General features: G+C 42.8%; 1 protein-coding gene across 2 annotated transcripts in view; it reads left to right on the top strand.

The window, feature by feature from the left end:
• Adgra3 (adhesion G protein-coupled receptor A3) overlaps positions 1-15,125 on the top strand; it is a 107,868-nt gene that overhangs the window by 58,553 nt on the left and 34,190 nt on the right. For both annotated transcript variants that reach the window (XM_028865896.2, XM_028865897.1), the window contains 4 exons: positions 893-1,057; positions 4,275-4,476; positions 5,231-5,386; positions 13,660-13,821. In XM_028865896.2, coding sequence (XP_028721729.1) covers positions 893-1,057; positions 4,275-4,476; positions 5,231-5,386; positions 13,660-13,821 — 685 coding nt within the window. The remainder of the gene's footprint in view (positions 1-892; positions 1,058-4,274; positions 4,477-5,230; positions 5,387-13,659; positions 13,822-15,125) is intronic.

Below are 15,125 nucleotides of genomic sequence, written 5' to 3'. Positions count from 1 at the left end.
GGATCATATAGAGGAAAGGAGGTTAATTGAAGGTTTTGACTCTTGTTCTTTAATTAATAGGTTTATGTTAGAGAATTATGATTTCATATTGAGAATGAGATTTACTGACCATCATGGAGAGATACTGCTCTAAGGAGAAACATAGTTTCATATAGACACTTCTTTAGGAATCATTAACTGATCATTTACTAATCTTTTTTGAGAGTTACATTTATTTAGTCTGTGCACATGTATTCTTCCATACATGCCATGCTGTACGTGTAGAAGTCGGAGGACTTTGCAGCCATTGATCCTCTCTTGCTCCTTGTGGATTCTGGAACTCAAACTAAAGTCACCAAGTGCAGTGGCAAGCACCTTTGCTCGCTGATCCACCTGTTTCTAGTATAATCTTTCTCAACAAAGTATTTCCTGTTAAATCCTTTTATTTGTTTATTTATTTTTATGTGTGTGAGTGCTATGCCTATGAGTATGTATGGTTACCATGTGCATGCAGTACCCTTGGAGGCCAGAAGAGGTCATTAGACCGTGTGCCACTGGGAGTTACAGATGGTCTGTGAGTTGCTGTGTGGGCTGCTGAGAACTTAAACCTGGTCCTCTACAAGAAAAGCAAGCACTTCTAACTATGGAGCCATCTCTCCAGCCTCATCTCCTTACATTGTTTTTTTAAAAATCACTTCATAATGGTCCTTTTTGTTCATTTGTTCAGAATCTTTGAAAAGGTGTGGCTTACAACAATATTTCCCCCTCTGGACTGGCTGTTGTATGTCCCTCTAGCTTCTGGAATTCCTTAGTGTTATGAACCATTGTGCTCTCTTCCTGCCCCTGTTATGGCTCTGCTTTGTCTTTAGGATCCTAATTTTTCTCTTTTACATTTTTTTCTTTTTTTCTGCAGTGCCCTAACCATTTCTAATATCCAGGCTGGATCTACTGGAAATTGGGGCTGTCATGTTCAGACCAAACGTGGGAATAATACAAGAACTGTTGATATTGTGGTATTAGAAAGCTCTGCCCAGTACTGTCCACCAGAGAGGGTTGTGAACAACAAAGGTGATTTCAGGTCAGTGACATGGAAAATACTGGAAAAGCCTCGTTTGTCCCAAAGTTCGTTATTCTCAAAGACATATAATTGGTGTCTCATGCTCAGTAGCAAAACTTGATGTGTGTGTGTGTGTGTGTGTGTGTGTGTGTGTGTGTATGTGTGTGTGTGTGTGTGTACACATATATATGGATATTCACACATAGATATATGTCTAAGGAATATTCTTTGCAATGATAATTTCAGAATCATATATAGAAAAATGGTAAAAGATACTTGAACTTTATTTGATACCTATTGATTTAAGAGTCTCTGGAGAAATAGTTATTTTAGAAAAAGACATATGTTTTGAAAATTTTCATGCATGCATGCAGTGTATCTTGATCATGTCCACCCTTCCCTTGTCCCCTTTAGCAGATGGTTTGTTACAGGTATTACAAACTCCTTCTTCAGGGAGACAGTCTTCTGACAGGTTGCTGACAGTCATATATATATATATGGTTTATGATGAACTTTGAAAGGTTTTGTATTCTTAAGTCACAGTCACTTAGTTCTAGACATCATCGTTGGGGGAGACACATAGACCTACTTTTCTTCCCCTGTTCAGTAATTCTGGCAATTGAGTCAGAAGGGACTTGGGAAAGGAACACCACTACATAGCCGGAGACAGCTGTTTGGGATCTGGAGGACACCAGGAGTCTTGTGAGATCTGCGGACTCATTTGAGATCCCTTTAGATGGAGGAAGGCCTGTGAGAGTGAATGAATTTTCCAAGCTGCTGTAACTCATCTTTTCATTGGTAGTATCCTTTGTGTTCAGAAGCTTTTAATAATGAGTTTCTAGTATAAGTGAAAGAAATACATTGCTTTTATTTTATTTTATTTTTTTATTAAGAATTTTTTTATTCCTTTTACATACTAACCAAAGATACTCATTTCTCCTCCCTTCTCCCACTCCTCTCCAAGCCTCCTCCCCCAACCCCCCCCCCAATCCTCTCCTCCAAAAAGGTAAGGCCTGCCATGGGGAGTCAGCAAAGCCTAGTACATTTAGTTGCGGCAGATCCCCCCCCCCCCAAATCAAGACTGTACAAGGTGTCCCACCATAGGTAATGGACTCCAAAAAGCCAGTTTATGTACCAGAGATAGATCCTATTCCCATTGCCAGGGACCCCTTAAACAAACCAAGCTACACAACTATCTCTCTTATGCAGAGGGCCTAGTCCAGTCCCATGCAGGCTCCACAGCTGTTGGTCTAAAGTTGATGAGTTCCCACTAGATTGGTTCAGTTGTATCTATAACTTTCCCCTTCATGAACCCGAAGTCCCTTGCTCATAGAATCCCTCTTCCTTCTCTTTGACTGGACTTCTAGAGCTCCGCCTGGTGCTTGGCTGTGGATCTCTGCATCTGTTTCCATCAGTTAGTAGATGAAGGTTCTGTGCTGACAGTTAGAATGGCTAAGATCAAAAACACTGATGACAGCTTATATTGGAGAGGATGTGGAGCAAGGGGAACACACCTCCACTGTTGGTGGGAGTGCAAACTTATACAGCCACTTTGGATATATTGTTTTTAAATCATGTATAAAGGTTGTTTAATTCTAAGTTTGCATTGTTTCTGGTGGGCAGGCTACTGCTACCTCTTGGCTGTAGCCTTTACAGTTTTAGAGTATGAAAGACTTTTAGTGTATGTCTTTCCAGTCTGTGGAACAGTGCAGCAGTAAGGTCTTTCACTTACTTTATTCTCATTTCTGTTATTACTGTTCTTTTAAAACGTTGGTGTGTGAGTGAGTCAGCATTCATCATTGCCACTGAGTGAGTCTTCATGTGCACTGAACACAATTTATGCTTATATTTAGTACTTAAAAGTATAATGTGCAACATTTGTTAATTTTGTGACATTCAACATCTTTTATGAGGTAATCATGTTTTCCATTTATGTTAGGTTTTGTCTTTCATTCAATTTTTGAGTGTTTTGCATGCTTAATTGGTGAATGAATTATTTATCTTCTGATCCTCCTTAAGGTATTGCAGTATTAAAGCACTGCTGCATTAATGACGTTTGGTATAGTGTTGCTTGATTTGTTTATGTAGTTTTTGATCATGGCTTCTATTTTGATATGATTGATCTCACTCAGCAGTTCTACTGCTATACATCAGTTATAATTTGTATTAAGTGTGCACAACTTCATTTTCGATTTTAGAGAAGTAAGAGTTCAAATACCAAAGCTTTCTCCCAGCTCTGACACGTGGTGTGCTACGTCAGCAGGACTGAGTGGCTCCTGGTAGAGTAGCTTTTCACTGATAAATTCTGTTGAATACTGTGAGGGAGGTGTTCAGAAATTCACTACAAAGTCTCCTCTGTGAAACCTTTATAGGGTCTCTGTGTAGACATAGTGGGAGCTTAAAGGTAAATGACATAGGCAGGTTCTGGAGGAGTCCATGGGTAAGCTTCACCCAAAGTTACTACTCCAGTAGAATCAGAAAGGCAGCCAAGAGCCATCATGCAGTGTGTCTGCCCAGGAACACCCCTCAGAGACTCAGCACCCAGGCTGCTGTTGAAGCCTGCTCTTTTCAGCTCTCTCTGCTTAGCACAGACCAGAGCCCCCAGACTGCAGGAGGGAAGCCGATCTTCAGCTAAGCCTGCCGTGTAGACACAGCCAGTTACACTTAGTTAAAGAGATCACAGGAATTCACCCCTCCCGTTCCCCAGCAGCCACTTATAGGGTTAATTGTGCAAACAGGGTGTTCTCAGGATAGCCCTAAAGGACATGCTATGTTCTTCACTCTTCATATTTCCTACTTGTCCAAAAGGCCACACTCTGTTTTTATTGAGCAAGAATCTTCTCCCATATCACACTTGTTATATAATTCCAAAGATATAATAACATTTATTAAACAGGAACATAAGCTGATACATAGCACCCATTTTCATTGTTCTTGGCTATAATATCATTTACTTGAACATTTCTAGTAGTATTTAGATTTTAGATTCTTACTTTAGAAAAATTATTTTATTGCATTATGCTATGAAAATATTCTCAGGTGACAGACTGAATAAATCTGTAGTAACTTTGAAAAGCATTGTGTCTTTACCCTCCCAGGAGTTGTGTTTCTTTGTGGTTTTTCTCTGTGATTGTATTCATGTCTCAGTCCTTTCTTTTTTTTTCCCCACGCCATCACCATTCTGGTCAACCTCTGCCATTCTAGGTTTTCTGAGACGATTTTCTTTCTACCTGTGTAGATGGCCCAGGACGCTGGCAGGCATCACAGCATATCTTCAGTGTACCCGGAACACTCACGGCAGTGGGATCTACCCTGGAAACACACAGGATGAAAGGAAGGCTTGGCGCAGATGTGATCGAGGTGGCTTCTGGGCAGATGACGATTATTCTCGCTGCCAGTATGCAAATGATGTCACTAGAGTTCTGTATATGTTTAATCAGGTAACTATAGGATGTTCTGATTCACCTGGGGTGTGAATGAAGTATGGTGTATTTTAAATGCCAGACAAAGAGTGAGTGTTGGGTATATATTCTTTTCTATCTTTGGGACCAGGTGCTGTGTGATACCCCATCTTTGCCCATTACTGCTTGACCAGCCAGAGCCCCAGACATATCTGGGTTGTTAGTTCTATATTTCCATAACCCCCTTGTCAGAAGGGATCCCCTGGATCTCGGGGCTGACTCTCATGTTCGCTGCTTCTGTGTTCCTTTTTTAACCTTCCCTGGCCAGAACGTGGTGTCTGTGTGGTGTTTTCTCTGCTCCTCAGTACCCGCTTCCCTTCTGTGCATCAGTGGCTGCTCTCAGGGTGTCAGTCAGGAAATTAGCCGATGAAAAACAGCCCTGGCAGTGCTCTAAACCATGGAGATCAGGACTGAATCAGTGGCTCCTGCTTTTACCCGGCCCTCGAAGCTGGAGAACTGGGAAGGCCTTTCCTGAGCACCTGGGAGCAGAGAGTAGATAAAGCTGTATGTTAACCTACTGTGCCTTTAGCTATTACTTTACTTATTTCTGAGTTTGATTTATTCCCCTCAGTTTAGTTTTTTTTGGTGGTTGTTGTTAAAATGCAACTTTTTGAATTGAAAAAAAACCATTTGAGAAGTCTCTTGGTTTTAGTTCCTTGGTAGGTTTTGCAAGCCGGTTAGTGATGTCAATGCCAGTCCTTAATGTACAGTGCCTGTCTGCCTTTTTCCATAGATGCCCCTCAATCTCACGAATGCTGTAGCTACAGCTCGACAGCTTCTGGCTTACACCGTGGAAGCGGCCAACTTTTCCGACAAAATGGATGTTATATTTGTGGCTGAAATGATAGAAAAGTTTGGAAGATTTACCAAAGAGGAAAAGTCAAAAGAGGTACGTTCGTGAGTTCAGACTTGCGGCGTGCATGTCACCCAGTGGTAAGCTCTAATGGGATCGAGCCGGGGGCTTATTTTTAACGTTGGTTTATGTTTTCTGTGTTTGAACTCCGGGCACGGTTTTTGATTTCCAAACTTGCCATTGAGAAGCTTATGCACCGGTAGTGATGAGGACCAGTGTATCTGGGAGATGGAGGTGAACTGTTAGCTCTTGAACACTGAGGAGCCATGATTAGCAGAGGTGGTTGTGGTAAGAAAGAAACCTCCACGACCTTGCGTGTTAGCCAGATGCTTCTTGTAGCATCTGGGGTTCCCATTGTCTGCACAGCCACATGCCCCTCTTTTTGTTTTGCTCAAGCAGACCTTGTTGTAAACTGCCCCTTACTTTCATTATATAAGAGAAATGAAAGTCTACCAAGGAACTTCTGAATACATATATGCAACATCGTGGTACCTGTAGACCTACACAATTTATATGTGTCAGTTAAAGGAAACAGGGAGTTTTGAGAAGGTGTATATTTAAATAGGACCCATTAAAACTAAGATAAGTTTGTTAACATGGCATTCTTTAAGGGGTCGGGGCGGGGGGGCAGACAATACCAGATTTCAGAGCAGCAAGTAAAAGAAAAATTATTTGCATTTTTGAGGCAAAAGTATGGTTTGCTTAAGTTGTGGTTTTGAGCTCTTTAAGAACTTTGAATGCAGTTTCTCCTGTGCTGCAACCATGTAACTGAGGTGGATTTAAAGGTGGGTAGAAAGAACTTAGGTCAAGTATGAACTGAGGCCTATTGAAAATGGAGTGACTCAGGAGCGCACACAGCCCGGCTAGGGCTGAGCTGGACTCAGGTGGTGGGAAGCCTCACACAGCCCGGCTAGGGCCGAGCCTGACTCAGGTGGTGGGAAGCCTCATGAAGGATCCAGCAGTGTGTTTTGGAGTGCCACCTTGACTTTGAGCCTTGTCCTGTCTTGTATAACTGCAGGGAACTTAAACAGAGTCTATACATTTCTTCATGGAAGACACCATAGAGTCATTGCTGGTAGTGTTAAAAGATAAACGGCATATATACCCTCTGTCTCCCCATCATTTAGCCAAGGATTTTCTTTTTTTCTTTTTTAGAATATTACAGTCCTTTATGTTGCTAGTAAGTTGTCACTACATCCCTAATACGTTTGGCATTTCCTGGGGAGGGTATAGTTGATGAAGGAGGGAAGATGACGTATGTCTATACATGGAACTCGGGTACCAGGCAAGTTTGCTGGAAAGTGAGACTGTTTGAGCGTGGTTGTCTGAACTCATGGACCCTGGTTTTCAATCACACTGTCCTATGCTTTTGGCAAGGGCCACTTCCCCCGCTGGGGAAGTTTTGTTAGCCGTGGGAGAAACTGCCTGGATTCTGCCTGGTACTGATCCTCTCTGTTGGTGCTGATAATCACAGGGTAGCTGCCCACATGATTGCTCCTGCTTCCTGAAAGCGGAGTGCTTCGAGTTAGCAGAGTAATTACAGTGACATTTGGAATATGAGCACTGAAACCTTATAATGTATATTCCTCCTGTGCTGTAGGCGAATGTGGAGAATTGCTTTCAGTTCTCAACTTACAGGCCAGTGAGATGGCTGAGCATGTAAAAATGCTGCAGCACAAACCTAGTTGCTGCCTGGAAGCCACATAAAGGTAGAAGGAGGGAGAAACAACTCCTGAAAACTGTCCTCTGCCTCCACACACACTTGGACAGTGCACATAAGCAGCAATCATCATAAATAAAACTTTTTTTTTTTTTAAACAAGGGCAATTAGGCACCACAGGTTAAATGATTGTTGTCCGGTGCTTCTGATGAATAATCTTGCCTTCGTGTCTTAAGTGGCAGCATCTTGTTGGGTTACTACGTAATGGTTACTGTGGACCTTTTTCATTTCTAAAATTAGGATGCTATTGGTCCCGTTTAGCTTACAGAGTTTCTATATACAAGTAAAAGAATCCAGGGGAAATGATGTTGCACAGTAGTTTCAAACCTTGGGTCTGTTTTTACAGAATTATGCAATGTTCTCATCTCAGAAGGTATTTGTTTATTATACAGTACCATGGGTCTGATCTCATGGCGTTGTGTGTTCTATATGTAAGGTCGATCCCAATCCAAGGATGGCCTTTCAACTCCTCTTATGGGCTTCTTACTTCTCTGAACACGTAGTTTGGGATATATTTCTGTCAATTTCTGGTTAATATAGTAAAGTTTATAATTTTTACCAAAAAGATGTGATGTCAACTTATTAAAAAATAAAAAATAGACTCCATAGTTGAATCCTGGAAATATAAATGTATTCCCTGTGATAGGGTGATTGTCATCCTGTGTGATCCTTTGGGAACTGCAGGCCTTGCCTTTCACTGTTTACTAGTGTAGTAAATAGAAATCATGGGCGTTAAGGACTGTGTTTTAAGTTAATTACTGCTGCATTAAATTATGCTCAGCTACTCTGAGATGCACATACCTCAGATAGACAAGCAGTTAAATGAATTTCTCAGTTACATTCAACAAGGTCTTTGCAGTGGGTATGCCCCATGCTTTCTGTACATAGCTAATATATTTTGAGGCGATTACTCCTTAAATCCTGGTTGATTTCAGCCAGTCCAAGCCAGGAGCATCGTATCAAGACAGCTCCTGAAAGAGCACTCTTATATGCTGTGGGATTTTCTGTATGGCAAATGTGTTGCTCTGATTGGTCAATAAATAAAATACTGATTGGCCAGTGGCTAGGCAGGAAGTATAGGCGGGACTAACAGAGAGGAGAAAAGAAAGAACAGGAAGGCAGAAGGTGTCACTGCCAGCCCCCACCATGACAGTCAGCATGTGAAGATGCCAGTAAGCCACGAGACATCTAGATTTATAGAAATGGGTTAATTTAAGCTATAAGAACAGTTAGCAAGAAGCCTGCCACGGCCATACAGTTTGTAAGCAATATAAGTCTCTGTGTTTACTTGGTTGGGTCTGAGCGGCTGTGGGACTGGCGGGTGAGAAAGATTTGTCCTGACCGTGGGCAAGGCAGGAAAACTCTAGCTACACTTACACACCTGAGAGGTATATTCATAGGGAGGCAGCCAGCGTTGTCTGTCTGGGTGTAAGTGTGGATTCCATAGTTACTAGGAGAATTTTTCTCATGAGGCCGGTACTTCCTGTGTCCAGTGATGAGAAGGTTCATAAAGAGCAGGTTTCAATTGGCTTTAGAGTCAGTTTGCTGTGCTCCTGTTGACTGTATGAGCAAGATACACACACGGGCCAGGCTCCTGTGAGTTCACTCAGCGTGACTTTATACATCTATAGTTACACATTTGTACAGATGCACTTACATTAATGTAATCACATCCATTCGGATGGTTCTGGTTACCTTTATTTCATTGTTTCCCATTTCTTTTGCTTACCCTTGCTTCAGAGACCCAGTGCCTAGTAGTGTGAGCCGCCTGGAGGAGTCACCTGCAGGGTTGTTAACAGAGATTGCTGTCCCTGGCCTGCCAGTCCTGTCCCTAGCCAGGTTCTGAGTCTTGTTATCCTGGGATGGGTTCTGGGACAGTGCTGCAAGTGATTCTTTAGCACGGGCTCTGAAAATGGTTGCCAAGTGCTCAGTTTTTACATTTGATTGTTGGTGTGAAGTTTTTCCCTTTGAGGTTAGGCTCCTGTGAACATGTTATTGGAAGACTTAGGGAGTCTTGAGGATGTTATTGTTAGTTAACTCCTGTCCTCTGCTCTCACCTAACTCCGACAGTGTTCAATCATCAGTTTTGTTGGTATGGCCTGTGCATTTTTTCTTCTCTCCCTCAGTGATGGAGTATTTAAACGCTAACTTTACTTGTGTTTGTACATAATTTTTCTAAGATAAAAGAAACTTTGGGGCTGGTGAAATGGTTCAGTGGATGATGGAGCCTGCTACTAAGCCTGAATACCCGAGTTGGATCCTGGACCCACATAAATGTGTAGAAGTCATGAAGCAGTTCTGTGAAGTTCTCTCTCTCTCTCTCTCTCTCTCTCTCTCTCTCTCTCTCTCTCTCTCTCACACACACACACACACACACACACACACACACACACACACACACACACTCACTCAGTGTAGTATGGCCAGAATTAGCTCTGAGTCCTTACTGCCATTAGACATGTGGTCTCTGTTTCTGTCTTTGATCAAGCATTTGTACATGTTTCTGGTTGGTCCTCTTAGTTTAGTGTGATAGGTTTTTATGAAGAGGACCCTTTCCTGAGTGGAGTGGCCTACAGGGAATGAGCCCAAGGAGATGCTTCTTAACACCGGCTGAAGTTTTGTTTTGTTTATTATTTGGGTGTCGGCTTTCAGGAATTCTTTCTAATCTATCGTAGCTTTTCCTGCTGCTGTGACAGATTCTGAAGTCTTTCCATAACTGAACCATAGAAGCATTGGGGCATTTTGTGATGGTCTACAGTAGGGAATATTTGGTGACAAATCCTTTTCCTGAGTTTTTAGCCATTCGGTATGGAGTAATGAGAAAACTTGCTCATTCTTAGCGAAAGCCGTCACTCTTGTTAGCTCTGTACCTCTTTGTAGGTAATTTTTTTTTCCCTCTACAGTGATGAGCACAAGTTCCTGTCTGATTCTGGCATTATCTGGAAGGCCAGAGCAGGTGTTCTTTGTTCATGTCATAATCACAGGACTTCAGCAAGGGTGACAAGTCTCATGTCAGACCTCATGTCCGATCCTCAGAAAGTTCATGTGCTTAAGTCTGCAAAAAACACTAAACACATTTCATTATAATCGTGCTAGTCTGTAGTAGCTCGTATTTGTGGTTTTGCCCTAAATGCAATCAGTGCTTTTGTGTATGGTATCTCTGAAGTTGTCATAACCAAAACCATTTCAATTCTGGTGGTCACTGGGTGTATCTGAGGACTTCATCACACTACCTGTTACATTTTTGCATAAAACCCTAAAGTAACAGCAAGCCAGAATAAAAGACTAATAAAGAACATTATTCCAGCCATTTTGAATCTGCATTTAAGGCTGGAGTTCATTAGTCTATTTCTGTCAATGTCTGATTGACAGGTGCAGGCAGAGGTGCCTGTAGAGTCAGTACCCATCTTCATATACTCAGAAATAAGGACCCTGTTGTTAGTAGGAATGTGTAGGGTGGGGATAGTCCCATGTCTCATGTGAAATCAGATGAATGAAATTGTGCAAATGGGCCCTGGCTGGCTGCTGTTGCTCCTCCTCCTCCTCCTGCTCCTCCCTCTCCCCCCTCCATTGCCTCCTCTCCCCTACTTCCTCCTGTTTTCCTGCCTCCGCCTCCTTTTCTTTTCCTCTTGTTCCTCCTTTCTCCCCTCCTTCTCCTCTTCCTCCTTACTTTTTCTCTTTTTTCATTTGGACATGAGGTCTCACTCTGTTGCCCAGGTTGGTCTTCCCAACTCTTGAGCTCAAAGAGTCCTCCACCTTCCAAGTACCTTCGAGTGTAATTGTGCAGCACTGGACCTGCCTGATTCTTCCTACTTATTCTGTCAGTTGATCTTGTTGATGCTGTATGTTTAGGAGATATGTCCCTAGAGAATGTGTGAGTCAGTTGAAATGGAATGTCTTGATATATTTCATTATTCTCCATAATACATTTACTCTGCTTAGTCCTTCATTGCAGTGATCTCAATGGGAAGAATTCCAGGCTTGTTTTCTTTCTTTGCTGGGCATGTGTCCTGTCTCCACTGCTCGGGATAGCGAGTCCCTGTCAGTCAGTGTTTATTCAGTGGTCATGTAAGTTAATACCACTAATGAACATCGAACCATGGAGTCAATGACCATTGATAGCCATTGGCAGTTCTGCTGAGCCTTGTACAGGGACTAAGGTATACATATACGGAACACACATTTTAGTTCCCTGACTGCAGAGAATTAAAATTAGGGCACAACTATGATGTTCTATGGTAAATGAAATACAAAGTTAGGAACTTTTTTATAATCAGCAAAGTTTGTGGTTGAGTCATTAAGTCTTGATTATCTGAACACAGATTTACAAAGTACCCCTACTTTTTCTTTTTAAGCATGTGAAGAAAGGCATTTATTTATTAGGGATGAGGAAACACACATGAAGAAACAGGCACACAGAGGAAAGGGGGGCTCAGAAGCCCCAAAATGTGGTCTGTTCTGGAGAGCTGGGCGTTTTAAAGCCTCTCCAGAGCTTTCCTCCTAATTTAGGGTTGGTCCGTTTGAAGAAAATGAAGACGGTTGATTGGCTCAGAACTATTCTCTGACATATCCTGAGTTGTCCTTGAGCCAGTTCACCAGCAGGGGCCTGCTGGTGGGAGACAGCCGCCTACAGAGCCTTTGTCTCAAGCTCCCAGACTTTTGTCTCCAGTCAGGAGGGCGAGGAAGGAGCTGGCCATCTTGGAAATTCACCACCTTTATTCCCTAGCCACGGCTCTTCTCCCTGTCTGTTTGCTTACCAGGGAGTCTGCCTAAGGTCTCTTACTGCCCTCCTCTTAGAGATCACCCCAACTGCTGTTAGGACATTTGAGGGGTGAAGATAGCTCTTAGCTGCTTCAAGCTGACAAAGGGTCAAAGATGGAGGGGCAGCAGTCGGGTGCCTGAGCAGAGGATCTATTTAAGAGGCCATGGTAAAACTTTACTGGTGTTGATGATCCAGAGCAGAAGACAGACATTTGGTGATGGTGTGTATTTTTGGAACTTGTCATGTAAGTGAAGTAGCATCTTGATAAATTGGTCATCCCCAAAAGAAATCTGAGATGAGCTCCCTAAATGATACAGTCTAGGGGTCTTGATCAGGTTCGTTTCCTCTTTCAGTTAAAGTGCCCGTTTTTGGCCTCCTCTAGTACAGAACTTTCTGTTTTAGAAAACAGGCCTGCTTTGGAGATTGAAATGATTATTTTTATTTTTTTTAAAGCCCAATATTATCGTGAAAGTAGCCCACATAGTTCATGGGATTGCCATGAGGCAGGCTTGTTTTCAGGAGCTTGGTATTCTGGAACTTAACGTGCTTAGCATTGAGAAGACACAGGTCTGTTGTTTCCTCTTTCCCAGTAAAGGGATTGCCTGATCCAAGAAGTCTGTTCACCCATGTACTTTCTGAGATTGCTCTGCCCCGTGGTCATAGAGCTGGGATATGATACATTTACATTAACCTGTTTTCTTTGTAAAGTGGACCATGGTGGAGTGGGTGGGCTGGACTTCTTTCCAAACCCACACCGCCATCATATTCACACTTCCTGTGCAGAGTATTAGATGCAGAGCAGGCTTGAGGACCTTAGCTGGGATCTTCTGAGATGATCAAAAGCCATGTGCTAAAGCAGCCCCGGCTTTCTGGCTTGGCATTGCAGCTTAACACCTTTGATGGTTGCTTGGTGGTATGAGGACCAACCAGCTTGCAAAGCTCTGCTCCAGCCTCTGGAATGTTGTTGTTGTTGTTGTTGTTTTTTCCCCTCTCATGAACATTTGGTGCTCCTCAGAACTCCGTTGACGTCAATGGGTCTCTTAGCCATTAGGCTTCCAGTGCATTTTACTGTGGTAACGTGGCTGCAGTAAACAGTAAGCAAGTGACTTATTCCTGGTATTGCCTTATGCTGATGCCGATAAGGTGCAAGGGAGCCATCCCAGCAGAGTAAATGAAGTGAGAGAAAGGAGTAGCAGAGAAGTGAGCGCCTCCTAGGATCATTTGTTGCATGGGCTTTGGGCTTTCAAGTGTCTTTTGAGTTGGGATGCATAGAAGGAGTTCATTCACAGTGGGGGAAGTCATACATGTACATGTTTGGGAGCACACAGTCCGCACGGTACTCAGAGTGGTGAACATGAGCGGTATCTTGAACTTGCTAGGAGATGGAAGAGATACCTTACGTAGTGTGTATTTAATAAGAGTTTAAGCTACTACACAAGAAGTATTCATAATGGTTTTCGAGATGATGAGCTGAAGTCTTTCTGTGACAGTGTGTCACATTCTCCTCCTTAATTAATCTAATTGCCTTTCTTTTCCTCTGAGGTGCCACACAGCAGCCTTGTCAGTAGTGATGTGGTGGCTACTTAAGGACTGTTTTGAGCTAAATATCACCAGATGACCATAATTGAACATGCTGTTCATGTCGGAGGGCTTTAATGAGCAGCAAGTGGGCTTTCTTACAGCAGATTTAAACAGAAACCAGTATCACCCTTTAATTTTTAAAAAATTTTATTTATTTACTAATTTTTTTTTTTTTTTATTTTGAGTCTATCCAACAGCTTGCTCTGGCTTGTAACACCTTTCTCGTCTTCCTGGTCTGCTCAACAGCTCGGTGATGTGATGGTTGACGTGGCGAGCAACATCATGTTGGCGGATGAGCGGGTCCTGTGGCTGGCGCAGAGGGAAGCGAAGGCCTGCAGTCGCATTGTGCAGTGCCTACAGCGAATCGCCACACACCGCCTGGCCAGTGGGGCTCACGTGTACTCCACGGTAAGTGCCACCTTGTCGTAGGCCCGCGGGAGGATTTGATTATGGCCGCCCCAACCTAGAAGGGCCTCGTCTCTCTAGCGCATCATGGTGTTGCTCTCTCTTGTTACTACTGATTAGCACAGACTATCTTTCTCTGAAACATTTGAGATGTTAATTTTGCTCCCGAGTAATCTGTTTTCCTCGGTCACCGGAACATACTTTCATATTACGTAATGTGAATGGCTGCCACTGTCTAACCCACTGAAATGAATCCTACAACAAATATAAGAAATGTTTTCTGTGGCTCTGCTGGCATGTCACCACTGTCCATCCAAGGTAATACTCAGTGCTGAGCCCTGAAGGATGCTTTGGGAGATTGCCTGATAACTTGTCTAAGGTTTGGTCTTGAAGGTCTGGGATGCCCTCCAACCCTTGGAAAGCTGTTGGCACAGTATAATAATCTCTCAGTTAAACAGTATTAAATTATGCTCATGCTAATTTGGACTTGTAAATTATTGTGTTCTAAAAATGGGATAAACCAATGTGTTAATTCCTTTAGCTCTCATACTCCATCTGATTCATGGTTTTCAGCTCCTGACTATTACAGTGACGTTGAGTGTCCTACACTGTGGCCTGTGTGCAGTTCTATGTAAATATGTTCCTGGGACCGTTTTGATCATGCTGTGCATTATTATACCTTTAGCTCGATTAAGATTAAAATTTCTTCCTTGAATAATTAATAGAGGCTTAATGTAGCTACTGTCTCAAAGCCAAGTTCATGGTAGTTTCGCTTTTAGATGCATGGCCTGCCTTGAGACTGACTTGTCATTCTGTAGCCTCCCCAACTGCTTACACCTGGTCCCATCTTACAGCCTGACTTGTTCCTCAACTTAACCTCACAGGTCCGTCTGCCAGAGAAGGGTAGAATGAAAGTGGTGGTGTATGAGTGACGGCCGTTTCCACGTGTAAAACAGGCTCCAAGAGTTACACATCTGCTTACCCAGCTGCCTCCCTTAACCCTGGGAAAGTATCCTAAGACCCTAGTGCATGCCTGAAGCCATGGATAGTCAAGAGCTCTGCATATGCTGGTTTTTCTTCTACATTCAGACCTGTCAAGCTCAGGCACAATAAGAAACTGATAATAACACCTAGTAGTTAGGTGGAACAATTGTAATAGTGGAGAAAGTTAGTTACATCTTATGAGTTGCTTATTTCTGGAAGTTTCAATCTAAGTCTTCAGGATAGTGGATGACCATGGGTATTTGAAACTGGAGGAAGTAAGCCAGGGATGTTGTGGAGGTTGTTATAGTAAGGTGGCATGTTCC

This window comes from Peromyscus leucopus, chromosome 10 (genome assembly GCF_004664715.2).
Source record: "Peromyscus leucopus breed LL Stock chromosome 10, UCI_PerLeu_2.1, whole genome shotgun sequence".
In the NCBI taxonomy this organism is placed as follows: Eukaryota; Metazoa; Chordata; class Mammalia; order Rodentia; family Cricetidae; genus Peromyscus; species Peromyscus leucopus.
The sequence above is the reverse complement of the archived record's forward strand: the minus strand, read 5'-3'. Positions and strand labels throughout refer to the sequence as shown.